The 14,327-nt window shown below is 35.4% G+C and overlaps 1 protein-coding gene across 1 annotated transcript in view; it reads right to left on the bottom strand.

Annotated features, from left to right (window-relative positions):
• The window catches only part of LOC119795076 (chloride channel protein 1-like), a gene marked incomplete at its 5' end in the record, with an annotated part of 65,685 nt that overhangs the window by 28,437 nt on the left and 22,921 nt on the right, over positions 1–14,327 (bottom strand). Inside the window, 7 exons of the mRNA XM_038302914.1 lie at positions 1,758–1,808; positions 6,933–7,113; positions 11,596–11,680; positions 11,789–11,890; positions 12,409–12,493; positions 13,415–13,540; positions 14,166–14,244. Of these exons, the coding sequence (XP_038158842.1) occupies positions 1,758–1,808; positions 6,933–7,113; positions 11,596–11,680; positions 11,789–11,890; positions 12,409–12,493; positions 13,415–13,540; positions 14,166–14,244 (709 nt within the window). The remainder of the gene's footprint in view (positions 1–1,757; positions 1,809–6,932; positions 7,114–11,595; positions 11,681–11,788; positions 11,891–12,408; positions 12,494–13,414; positions 13,541–14,165; positions 14,245–14,327) is intronic.

Raw genomic sequence — 14,327 nt, 5'->3', positions numbered from 1 at the left:
TTATTTCTTAAAAAATGTAAAGCATTTTTCCTTTTTAAAAAGGGATTAAAAATTTTGTAATTCTGTTTACGTCAACACGCAATGTTGGTTTTATTAACCCCAAAAAGCAGTCCCCCGGGGTGGGCCCCGGGGGGAAGGGGGAAAAACAGAAGCCCCAAACTTTTTCCAAAAATTAAATAAGTTTGAAAAATTTTTTTTCCTTTTCAGTACCCGTTTTTTTAAAAGGTTTAAAATGGGAAAAAGGGCATTCTTTCCCCAGGGCCCCGACCCAAAATTTTGTTTTTAGGAAAGCACTGAACTGAGCCCGCAACAAAAGATTATTTTTGCAAATCGATTAAAACGTCAATTAAATTTTTTTTTTTAATGGAATAAAAAATCAGCCAAAGGTTTTCTTAAATAAATTTTTTTAAAAAATTTAAAAAGGGGAAACTCCCATCGAAGAGGCCCTATTTTAAAGACAAATTTTTTTTTTTTTAAAAAACCCCAGTAAAAAAAAAAGATTTAAAATTTTGTTAAAGCAAAAAGTGGATTTCACCAAAAATTATTTTCTCATATTTTAAACTTAGAGAAATTATTCCTTTTGCCAAGGGAAGTCTTTGTCCCAGGCTAAACCCTTTTTTTTCTAAAAAGTTAAAAAGTATTTAGAGAAAGGGTAATCATTAAAATCCCCCCCCCTAAAACCCCTTAAAAATAAAGGGGGGTTAAATTTTTTTTTCTTTTTGTTAAAAAAATGGTTATAAAAATTGCAAAAATTATTTTTAAACTGAAAAAAAAAATACAACAATTTTGCTTCTGTTTTTTTCCCCCCTTACCCCAAAAAACTTCTGAACAATTCCCAAAGGTTTTTGCAAAAAGGGTTTAGTCTTTTTTTTAAGGGAACTACCACCATACTAAAAGGTTTTTTGGGCATTAAGTTTTTTTTTTTTAAAATTTCTCCCCTCTTCCCCTTTAAAATTTGGGTTTCTGTTTTTAAAAAAAAAAAAGAACTTTAAAAGGAAACGAAAAAAAAAAAAGGAGAGATAAAAAAAAACCAGGGGCAAATATCAAAGGGAACCCCTTTCCCCCGGGGGGCAAGGATTTTTTTTAAAACCCCTTTTCCCCAAAAAAATTTTAAACCCAAAAACCCGAAGTTTTTCCCTTTGGTTTCTCCTTGGCAAGTAATGACTGTACTGCCCTAAAAATTAAACTCAAAGCAAAGTTTTTCCCTTTTGGGTTTTTTACCGTTTAAAATAAAAGGGGTTTTTTAATTTTCCCAAAAATTTTTTGGGTTTCCCCCAAATTTTTTGGTTTTTCCCTCGGTTTTTTTTAGTTTTTTTCAAAGCATTAAATTTAAGCTGGCTTTTTGTCACAGTAAAAAGCCAGCTTTTATGACTTTACTTTACCCCGGGTAACTAGTTTTTTTAAATTCTACCGTTTTCCAAAGGGTTTTTTTACACAAAGAACCCTTTTTAGTGAATTGAAGTGGGTAGGGGATTGGGAAAAAATTTAGAGTGAAATACCCCCTTTCAAATTTAAAAGAATACAAAATTTCTTAATAATATCCCCTTGATTGAATAAGGAAAAATTTTCCCTTTAAAATTTTCCCAGAAAAAATGCTTTCTGAGTGCCCAGAGACAGAGACTAAACCAAGATAAAATTTTTGGGATTAAAAAAAAGGGAGTGATTGTTTTTTTAAATATTAGGAGGGGTTTAAAATTTGCCACCCCCACCCCACTTAGTAAAGGGCTATGTTTTTTTTTTTCTGCTCAACCCCAAAAATAAAAAAACCGGGATGAAGGGTCCAGAGGAAAGGGCAGGGGTTTTGGCCACTGCAGACATTTCCCGAAATGCAAAACAAAAAAAGAAGTCTGCAAAAGGGGGAAGAAAACCCCAAAAAAAGCTTTTTTTAAAGAAATAGCAAACCAAAATAACATGGGCCCGAAAATTTTCATTCCCTTCAGGTTAGAGAAAGCTAGAGACAAGTTCACAATCAGAAGAAAACAAAGATGCATGTTCCCCTGACATGATTACCAACAAAAAAAAATTGTATTGTGAGACCATCTTCATATAGCTGCTTTCTTATTTTTTTCTTGTTACCCACTTCACTATAATGAGCAAGTTATGTTGTATAGCAACAATAGTGCATAATAACAGCACAAGTTTAAGCTTCTTTTTAATGATTTTTATGTACATCTAACTCTGGGAATAAAAGCCCCTCGTTTTCAGCTGCAGCTTGATGAGTTCTGGTGTTGGTGTTTTGTACCGGTACATGTGTTGGGGGAGGAGATTCAATCACCTTGGGCATGCTTGAGCAAGGCACTTAGTGAACATCTGCCCCGGTTACAGATGCTGGTGCCACAGCGTTGCCAGCTATAGTGAACTCCTCATGTGTTAAGGGGTGAAAAGACCAGAGAGGAATGATTAACCTCCCCTGGAAGATGGACTTATGCCCAACTTTGCTTTCAATCTTAATTACACTGTTTTCAAACAATACAGTCTTTGTTTGAATGGAATATTTCTAATAATAAGCTTCATTTTAAACTGCATCACAGATAATAATCAGGTTAAGTCTAATTCAGATGTTTTCTGGCATTTTGCTGAAAACCTCTGTAGTTTATCAGAAGCCCTCCAACAACATTCTGTTTTCTGACATTCTCATTTGAAAAGATTTTTTGGAAACATAACATTACCCTTTCACCAGTCCAGAAAACTAGTCTATGTGTCATTGTTTGAGGAGTTAATTGCTATTGAAGATGATAAAAACTTGTTAGCATGTCTCTCACACTGTGGCTTCTTTGCTGATGGCAGAGAAGAATCTGTTCAGCTTTTTTTGTCTCTTTTAATCATAACAGCCAAAATCAATCAGGCAGAAATACCCACAACTCAGAAGCAGTATTTCATATGCAAAGACGTGTCAATCAGCTCACTCCCTTTTATCAGTGTCAGAAATCTTAAGACGGACTGTAGATAACACAGTATGACATGAGTATTGCAGTCATGTGGGTTATAAAGCGAAGGGAATTCAATTAAATTAATTAAAACACCAATGTGAAAGTTATTTTGGACATTTAAACTCAGATGAGTTATGGATCAGGGTCCCAAGCTGAGTGTTTCCAGTCTACAGGGTTCAAATTAGGGTGTAAATTAATAATCGCAATATTTACGTAAACAACGTTCTCAGTTAGATTCGGACCGGTTTGGCTGCTGTGGCAACATCTCCACCCAAGTCTGCCTTACCTCAATGAAATACGTCATAGCTAAATCATGAATTACTCAAATACAGATATGTTATGCAGCTTTAGGATTTTCCAAGTTCTTTATTGAACGAAACTGCTAAACTCAGAGATCATTATAGAAAATAATGATAATGCTTTTCATATTTTAGGTGACATGTTGTCACAACATCATAGTAGTTTCCTAAACTGGTTAACTCTATGCTGCAGCAGTATTTGAAGGTACGCTGACAGAATTGGCAGACCCCTGGAAAAACTAATCCAAGGTTTGGTTACTTCCAATTTCCACATTTTTTGTGGTTTTCTTGACTGAGAATTTGCACATATATCTTTAGAATAATTTATAGAAACTGCAGTTTGTACACAGTAAATGCTGACTTCAAGAATTGAGGATAATGAGTAAAATGGCACAGAACCAAAGAGTTTTTTGTAAAAAAGTTAATAAAGCTTCAAAGTGTTTTTCACCTAATTTAAAGTAAAAGAAACAAAGGATTTTTGGTACAATGTACAATGCTTTGTTAAATGAAAATGAGGACATATGCTGAATGCCAAAATGAGAGAATTAACAGAGCCAAACTATGGTCATGCACAACTAGATCCTTTCAGTGGTGATCCAGTAGTGTACTGATTAAGAAGGAAAAGAGAATAAAATAGTAATTAGCAGTGCCTGTCTCTTTAGGGCAAGTATGGCCCTTTATGACCTACTTGTACACTATTTATTTACCCTAACTTTCTTTATTTATTAACCCTTACCCTATTTATCTATCCTAGCCCTAAACATTGTTTAAATTTGTTTGCTTTGGTTGTTTTTAAGTGAGAAACACACCTCTCAAAAGGTACTTGGCTAACATGTTTATTTTTATTAGTGTTGATATTTTACCCATAACTATTTAATTAATACATTTTTGGCAGATCATCAGTTTATGGCACAACAGCAATAGTTGTAGACACACCATGGTACGGTTCCAAGGTCCATTCGTGGGTCCTTAATGACTTCACACCAAATCGGACTTTGGCTTTGCTGTGAAAGCAGCCAAAATGTCCGCATTTTATACATTTAGAGACCATTATAAATTATGTAGCTATTTATTCTCCTGAACAACCTCAGCATTTTTGCACAATTTTCAGTGTGGCTAAATAGTTCTTCATGATCAACTAATCGATGCAATCACATGATTGGTAATATAGCACAACCATAATTTGTGCCAGTTCAGGAACATTAGAACACTGTCTTATGCAAAGGTATATGTAAGTCCCTTAAGTCCTTTTGCAGTTTGTGAAGTTATAGGGAAGGTGGCAAATCTACCTTATTTTTAAGGAGACTTCATGAGTTTCTATTGGAAAACTTTAGACCAGCAGGCCTTTGCTGATAAACCTCTGTCCAATGCCTTACTCCATAATATGTGCCTGCATCTCTAATTCATGTAACATTTCTGGGGTCCTAGTGGTCCTAATTATTAATAAAATATTAATTTAAGTGAACTTATTTTAAACTGAGAAAACAAAATTTCTCTTAAGTCATCATAGAAGGTGCATTATTTCCAAAGTGGTAACTTTCTGAGACCTAAATGCACTCAAAGCGTTTCCAAGATTAGAGGATGACTCATAAAGGCAAGTACAAGCATTTAAAACTGAGTCCTTTGAAGATAGTGGCTGTGCTCATGATATAAAATAAGAAGCTTAGTATCATAGTTTGTAAGATGAATATATGGGGTTTCAGGCCATGAAATAAGACAGTTAAGATAGCGTGAGGATGCAGTCAAAATATCACTCACACCTCCTTTAGTCGGTTAGCCCTTAGAGCCCTGATGGGTGATTTAGGCTTGACTGATCTACCTTCTGCTCGGAAATTAAATGTGCAAACCACTGCCGGCACAGTGTTTACAGCATTTTATTCTCTGTGCATATTTTCCTTGCTGCACTCAATATTCTGACAGACTCTAGATGGTAGTGTAGAGGAGTCATTTAAGAGTTAAAGTATTTTCATTCCAAGATGAGCATGGTTGGTTGATTGTGGTGATATTTATGGGCTAAATCAAAACATGTCTATATTGTGTATATTTGTGTACGTTCTCTAGAAGGATGTATTGCTTGTCCAACATGTTTATTTCTGGAAGAAAATGTTCTCAAATCAAGCATTATGAGGGGTGTGAAAACTTTAAATGCGTCGATTCAGGTGTGCGGACCACTCAGATGGGTATAGCAAAAAACTGCTTAACAGTGAATTAGCAAATGACTCAACTAAGAAGGGACCCATTTGACTATTTCTGCTCAGACGTTTGCAGCATGATCTAGACATAAGAGAGAGGGAAATTATTTTCTTTTGTTTTTCGGTTTGATTAGGTTATGGGATCAGGATCTAAGCCATAAAATCTCTACAAGCTCTTAGTTTATGCTACATAGCAGATCAGATGTGTTGAATTTCTGATGGTGGTGTTGTATGTTGAAAGTACAGCATTAAAATAACACTTGTTTGGTTTGTTTTACCCATGCAAGAGTCAGCTCGTCCAAAGATAGGTGTTATTCTGTAGAGATAAATTCAAGCAACAAAATCAACATTTAACAGAGTTTCGCTTGGAGTTCTGTTCTATAAGCAAACTCTTATTTGGTCAAATAAATGAGCTAACTAAAACAAGGGTTGACTTCAGAGATGTGGCGTAGAATATAGAAATGTAACTTGTACCCAGAGGGTTGAAGGATCCAAATCAAAGCTCAATCTCTCTTTGTCATTGTCTCTTTGGGGAAGACACTTGACCCTCATTGGCTGGTCAGAGGACCCAGTATGGACTGCGAATGGCAAAACTCACCTCTGTTACTGTGCCCCTGGACAGCTGTGGTTAGAATCTAGCTTATCAACATGAATGAGTGAAAACGAATAATGTAAACTTATGACACTTTACACTAGTGATAGGGAACCTTAACTTTTATAAGTGATTAATTACAACTATTAAATGTGTTGCTCCAAGTATGTCACTGAATTACCTGTTAATACTTTTAAAAGTGTTGTTTTAGCTTGATCTTATTTATTTAATTTATTTATTTGAATAGGGACAAAGCAAATTTAATGAACATCAGTATAAAAACAAATGTAAATATGCCAGATTATAGCTACAAAGCTAGTTTTCATCCGTAGTCCATAGGCAGGCAAATACATAAGAAAGAACATATAATATACAATATAAGAATCACAAGGAAATGTTAAGAGTTTAGTGGTCACATGACTGGTTTGTTTTCATCCATAGATCTACTGTAGTGTGGACGAATATATACACCTTAAAAGGGCTCAATTTAACTCCCACTGATTTGAAGCAAAAGGATTTGGTTGATTCAATGCCACCGAAGAAACTTGCCAAGTTTACAAAGTGTACATCTATTTGCTCAAATGAATGATCACTTAACAGGACACATGTGAGTGCATGCATGCTTCTAAGTAAACATAAAACTACTAGAGCTACTGGATCCTTTCAGGATTGTTGACCTTGAACAAAAAGGTAGAAGGGAAGGACAAAAACATGTAGACAGATGTCCCCATCACAAACACACTGGTGAACTGCAGCAATCGTCCCTAATCAAGAGCAGGTTGAAGAAAATGCTGGCATCAGTTGTTATAGAGCCTGAATACAAATTGCTGCTTGGTTTGCACCCACCTCTTTGGCTAGGACTGTGAATGTTTGTGTGGGACTGGTAACACGATGAGACATCAAACAGCAAATATCATACCCAAGGACACATACATACAATTTACCTTCATTATGAAGAAGAGCAGGAGGATGATAAAGACGCTGACATCAGGGTGAAGCCAGGCCGCAGATCGGCCCAGACCAGCAGGATAGGGAGATCCCGAAATCTTCGTCCATGTAAAGTTATCGAACAAAGAGCTGATGCATTCCCTAGGCATTAGCTGGAAATGTGGGGGGAAGCAATGAGGAAGAAAGACAAAAGAGGAGGATGGAAAAGGGATAGAAAATGGAAGATCACAGGAAAAAAGTCAGTCACTGGGAAAAGTGGAATACAAAATGGACAAAAGTCAGAGGCAAACAGGAACAAATGGATGGGAACTTAAAATGAAAAGTTAGTGTAACAAAGAAAAGAGAAGTAGGAGAATGTAACAAGAAATGAGGGCATGAAGATTGGAAAATGAAATGTATCAATAGTGGGAAAGCAGAGGAAAGAGACACTGAAAATCATTAAAATAAAAATATTGTTGGACTGGATGACAGAAGGAAAAATAAGAAAAATGTGGACACAACATGAGGAAAACTAATGGAGCGTGAGACAAAAAACAAAAAAGATTTTAGATAAGATAAAAGTGTTAAGAACTCAATATTACAACACTGTTAAAAAAGTAAATGGCAATTGTTGTTCTAACACACAATTGTATTGTAATCTGACTCAGAAATATAAATTTGACATCTAACAAATAAATACATGTTTGCCCGACTCAAATTCTCAGAAGTTGGTTTAACAAGGAGTTTTAAATCGCCTATACAAGATTTTTTGAGTTCCCTCAACTGTAAACTCATGGGCATGTGCACTGCTCATGTTCATGGACACGCCTACTATGGTACGGGGTTTCCTATCCCTTTCCTCAAGAGCACAGCCTTTTCCCTTCGCGTTTGAGAAGATTGGCAGACATTGTAGTTTTATGTTTGTATCTGTTGATATATTAGCCTTGTTGCACACATCATTGTTCCTGCTGGAACCACTATAGCCCAGACTGCCATTTACCACAGCGCACGCACACACACACACACACACACACACACACACACACACACACACACACACACACACACACACACACACACACACACACACACACACACACACACACGCATGCATTCAGGTCTCCAACTCCTGAATAAGCAAACGCAAACACACGCACACGTGGAGAGGAAAGTGCAGTTCTCAAGAGGCTCTCAGGTTACTTTGCTCTGTGCAATTAAGATTATGTTGTTGAACATGGTTTTATACTGTATCTATTGATACAATGTTTGACTTGAAGCAATAAAAATGTTGTATTAACATAATTTTTTGTGTGTTGAATGATGGGTAGTGAAGACGATTGGTAGGACTAAAAAAACTGAGTTGATAGAACTCAACTTACAGATAACACTACAAAATCTGAGTTTGTAGAACTCAAAATCTATATGTAAAACTCATAAAGCAAAGTTGATAGAACTCAGAACTTAAAGGTGAAACTGAAAAACCTAAATTGGTAGAACTCAAAATGTATGTGTAAAACTCAAAAACCTAAGTTAGTAGAAGTCAAAATTTCTATGTAACACTCCAAAAACCTAAGTTGGCAGAACTCAAAAATCTTTATAAACTCAACCACAGTGAATTTAAGTAAGGAAAACTCAAAAAACCAAATGCATCACGTTGCCTAGAAAATATAAGTTCTGTCAACCTCTATTTTTTTTTCAGTGAAGGAGGCAGGAAGTCATTTAACAAGCAGGAAGCAGACAGTATGGGTGGCCATGTCCAGATGAGTCATTCCCTTCGGATGACTCATGAATGACTAATGCACTTCCACCATTTTCCCCCACATTTGCATAGATGTCTGAAATTGCTTGGAGCATCAAAACCATAGAGCCTGTATCTGCATAATGCCTGAGCAGAGAAAAAAGTAACACTGGTATTATCTCGAATTTTCCACTTTGGTATTTCCCATCTGGTCTGGGTTTAACTGAGACCCAGCAATGAGGATATAAGTGAGAATAAACAAGACGGGCTTTTAAAGTTTGGCTTAAATTCAAGTCTAAAGCTTTTCTTCCATTTATCTCCTCTTGTTGTTTTGTCTCTCCTTGTACTTTAAGCAGTCAAAAGTAACAGCCATTAGAAAAAATGGCCCTTCCCAGTCAACCACCAGCCGAATGGCAGCCCACTTCCCTGCAGCTCCCAGCAAAATCCCATCCAGCTTCCAGCCACTGGCCTTCTCCTGGGTGTGCATATGTTTTAATTCTGACTCCACCCTTTCACTGAATGACAGGGTCTGACCAGGAGATAACGCTTCTCTTTAGATCTTAATGTCCACAAATCATGACAGAAAGAATATTTATTATCAGATCAAGAAAGCTAAAGGTAATTTAAAAGGCATACAGGAAAGATCTCAATCAACATGGCAGAAAAAAAAACATTATTGGCACTTGACTTCTCTGCAAATGAGACTGATTCTTGATTTAAAAAGAGCAGTTTTGGGCAGTTGTTTTTCTCTGTGAGAGCATCACACCTTGAACACTGTTCCCAGAGAACTCAGACATCTCATCACTAAAAAAATTATCTAAATCAGTTAAAAAGTGGATTCTAGATGATAAGATATGCACATATAATTTTCATGTTATTTTATATTTATAAAAAAAATAGTGTCTCCATATTTTTCTACTTTTATATTTTCCTCATTTTCACATGGCTTGTTTTTATGTTCAGTTTATGTCATGTTTTTCATGAGTTTACTTCAAACTGCAAACGAAAATTAGACTATTTTGCTAAATCTGGCATATTTTGTGAGGAGACAGCGTATAGGGGCGTGGTGGGCACTGCAAAAGTCATTTAAAAATGAGCAAAAAATCTCTTAAATTAAGTGTATCTACCATTAATTTGAGTAGGTAAATAAGATAATTTGCCAATGGAATGAGTATTTTTAGTCTTGAAATAAGATAATTAGATAATATTCACTTGAAATAAGACAATGCGATTGTGTTTTCTTATTTTAAATGTAAATTGTCTTGTTCCATTGGCAAAGTGTCTCAATTACCTCCTCAATTCAAGAAAAAATGCACTTATTGCAAGAAAAAATGACGTATTTAGATTTCAATTTTTCTGCAGTGTGTCACCTGGTGTGAGCAGAACCATCTGCAGCTCAACGTGGTAAAGAACAACCAACTGGTGGTGGATCTGAGAAGGATTAAGGCCGCAGTAGCCCTTGTTTCTATCTTTGGGGTCAATGTGGACACTGTGGAGGATTATAGAGACTAAAACCAAGAAACATCTGCCAGACAATGCTGGAAGAAGGACCCTGAGGTCCTTCAACATCTGCTAGACAATGTTGCAGATGTTTTATGAGTCTGTGGTTGCCAGTGCCATCCTTTATGCTGTTGTGTGCTGGGGAAGCAGACTGAAAGTGAAGGATGCTAACATACTTAAACTTATCTGCAAGACCAATCAGGTTGTTGGAGAGGAGCTGGGCTCTCTGAAAAAAGTGTCAAAGAGGAGAATGTTGGCCAGGATAAAATCCATGCTGGAAAATTCTGTACATCCTCTTCATGATGTGCCGGTCACTCACAAAAGAACCTTCAGTCAGGGACTAATTTCACCACAGAGCGCCACACAAAGTCTTTCCTACCTGTGGCCATAAAGCTGTATTCATCGCTCTTAGCTATTTCATTTCATTACTTATTGTTTATTTATTTCATTATTTCACTATGCGCAATAATAGTAATTAGGTACCGAGCAACATTGTAAATATATTTGATTTTATTCTGAGTTCCTTATCTTATTTTTTTTTCTTATCCTTATCTTCTTTTATTCCTATATATTATTTTACACTGTTTTTATAATAAGGGGACAATTTTACTGTATGGGCTGTATTTTTTCATATTTTACTTACTTATTTTATACAGTCTTGTTATCTTATATTTTATTTTGCTCTGTTGTACTTCTGTACACAGTTTCTCTGCAAGAAAAAATGTATAAAGTAATTTAGATTTACATATAGAACCTTGTTTTGAGTGTGTCAATGAATATGCATTGTTCCATTTTAAATTTAAAAAGAAATCTTTGACCTTGTTTCACAGACTTCGGTTCTGGGCATTTTTTCCAATTGATCTGAGCGAAATTAAAGATTAATTCCTAACTCCTGCTGTGTTCCTTGATTTCATTATTTTTTTTTCCTAACTAATATTCTTAAACTAAGGCTTTAACAGAAGGTTGGGAGAAATGTAGAAAGGTTTAGAGAGATGTGAATGCTTTTGAAGGGATCTATGATTTGCAATGAGTAAAAAGACTCAGCTGGAAAGATTCTATTTTCAGCTTTTGCATAAAAACACAAAATTCCTTAGATTTTTTTTCTTCAAGCAATTAACTTATGGCATTTTTTTCCCCTGTCTGGCTATGGCCTGTTATTTGTTTAAAAAATTGAACACATGGGTGGATGGGGAGGTCACTGGGGGAAAGAGAGGATTCAGTCTGAACTTCAGTTTATTGACTAAAAAACATTCTGTGATGCTGGAGAAGCTAAGAGGAAAAAGCAGGCTGAGATATCATCGTACCTATACCAATATTACCAGGAGGCTTCTTAGAGGTTTTAACCAAGCAAATCAATATTATTTTACTATTTAGTGTTTTAAGACAGACTAGGGTGAATAAAAATGTGCACTCTGACCTCTCCAGCCATAAACTGTCCAAACCCTGGTGGAAAGGTCAAGGTGGCAATGAGCAGCGTAACTGTAGCTGGAAAGATCAACCGGCTGGGAGTGTTTACAAAAAAAGGAAAGAACAGAAAAGCATTAGGTTTTACAAGATCATTTTATGCCTTTGAAACAAATAGATCCAGACTCTGACATTGGTAGACCTACTGTTTAATGAGGAAGCGGGTCATTGCATTGGGTCTTCTCATAAACAGCACCACCTGTCTGTTGAGATAGACAAAAAACGCCCCGAGAAATCCACAGGCAATGCTGCAGAGACAAAGGAAATATGAAATAACACCAACTTATCTGGGGCACATTTTTGACTTTTCAATCAATATTCAAGCTCTAGTTTATAATTCTTTCAAATTCCATTAAATTTGATATTTATAAGTTCAAAGCAAACAAAAAAGGCATTAATTATAATAAAATACATACAAGTTTGCATTTAAACAGAAGACCTTGCAATCACTGATGGCCAATTTCAATATTCCCTCAGTGTGCTGCAGACTAAACATCTATATGAAACACTTAGGTGTCTAATTAAAAACCCACATGTGCAATGATTCTGAAGATGTTTATAAGATGATCCTTTGCTTTGATTTTTGAAAACTAAACAAAGAGTGCAATTAAACACTGCATCTCTCTTGTATCCGTAAGTAAATGGGTATGAGCAAATACTCTGCCTCCCTTTGCTCAAAGGTTTTGACTCTTTAAATTATATTTGTATTGGAATATGGTTAAGTTTAAAGTTAAAATACATCTTTCTCTGTTTCCGAAATGCTCACCCAATGATGGCGAATGCAGGAAGCTCCTGAAGGTCAAAGGGGAAATCCATACGAAAATTTGTCCTGAACAGAGCAGTGATTGTCACTAGGAATGAAACAAACAAACACGTCTTTTAATCCAGAAAACATTGGATAAAATGCATGCAATCATGTAGCAATAAGTTAAATAAATAAATATAAATCTGATCAATCCTTATGGTTACTTTTTTCTGTTAATAAGTTTGGTTTTAAAAACCAAAATGATGTGCAAAGTTTTTATTAGAACTAAACAGTAAATACACAAAATAAATTACCCTGCTGCTACTAAGTTGGAAAGGTATGGAAGAGTTTTAGGGCCACTGAAAAAACAAAAAAGTTTACTGATTTTTAAATTTCATTTCAGTATAAGTCAGAAGTCTGATTTTTTTTTCTCTCACAATTCTGATTTTAATCTCAGAATTCTGACTTTTTTTTCTCAGAATAATAATAAATAGTAATAAATAAACTAATAAACACGTTAGCATCAAGCTGTAGCCATTTCTGTTTTAGAGATTAAACTAGCTCTTCCATTAATGAAATAGCATCACCGGGGATCCCTTGGGCATGTAAAAAGTCGCCTAACTAAGTAATTTTCCACCAATATGTTACTGACCCTCCCAAACAGCTCACATCTTTGTCAGTGAAGCTGAGTGCTTCCTTCATGGTGCCCATCTACATTACGATCCAAAATTCTGAGATTAAAGTCAGAATTGTGAAGGAAAAAAAGTCAGAGTTTTGAGATAAAAGACAGAATTATGAATTTTTCCCCCATATCAAACTGAAATAAGATTTAAAAATAAATGAACATCTTTTCATTTTTTCAGTGGCTCTAATCCTCTTCCATAAAGAGGGAAGAACCACTGAGTCATTGGAAAGAGCAGGTCTGCTTAGCAATTAATAGTAGAGTAGTGGCGCCCCCTTGTGTAGGAGAAATAAATGCTTATACTCATAAAATGCAGACATGCACACCTTTTTTTCCTATCCATACCTGCATCCTTGTTAAACACAGATAAAACTCTAAAGATGAAGGCACTAAATGTAGCAGCAAAGTATCCCCTCCAGTAGTTTCTCACAGCAAAGTATGTAGACGTTACCTCAATGCTGAAGAGCACACCTGATATGAAAAAGTAGCAAAAGCAAAATAAGAACATATAAAAACTATATAAAACAATTAGCCTGGCCATTCTTAATATCTAATAGAAATGCATGCTAAAATAATTTTAAATTTTTTTTTATTGAAAACATAGAACTTTTTAAATAAAAATTCTGATTCATTTTGGCGTACTTTTAAAATATTAAAACCTTTAAACATCGAAAGGTATCAGAGAATTAGCAGAATAATAAACAGAGAGGGAAAGAAAACAATAATCCAAATTTAAGGTTAAACAACCAAAGGATATTTTTTCAACTTGTCATTGTCTGTCAAATAACCTACTGTGTAAGCCAGAACAACACATCCGTGGCGTCTCAGATCAACTCAGAAAAATAGACATTTTTGATGGGTTAAATTCAAAAACCGTAGGAATGAAGAAAAGCTGAAATTATGGTAAATATTAAATATATTTTATAAGAAAAGCGGTAGAAAATAAAACAAAAACGGGACTGAATGAAACTGATTTTTATCTTTTCTAAAAGAGGGCATTAAATACAATATAATAATTGCTTAATTTTACCCCATATGCCTGCAGAAAAACAATCAAATAAACAAGAAAACAAATAATAACAAAAGCTCTGCATACCTCCAAGAGGCGTACCAAAGCAGCAGCCCACCCCAACCGCACAGCCCACTGTCAGGATGTCTGTATAACAGTAGGGATTCTACTGATCCAGAGAGTGAGGAGAGATCATTAAAATAAGGAGAAACTGAAACATGTTATTGATTTACATTTCTATAGTTACTG

Source organism: Cyprinodon tularosa, unplaced genomic scaffold (genome assembly GCF_016077235.1).
Source record: "Cyprinodon tularosa strain WSP-4 unplaced genomic scaffold, ASM1607723v1 ctg5, whole genome shotgun sequence".
In the NCBI taxonomy this organism is placed as follows: Eukaryota; Metazoa; Chordata; class Actinopteri; order Cyprinodontiformes; family Cyprinodontidae; genus Cyprinodon; species Cyprinodon tularosa.
This window is presented reverse-complemented; position numbering and strand designations above follow the sequence as displayed.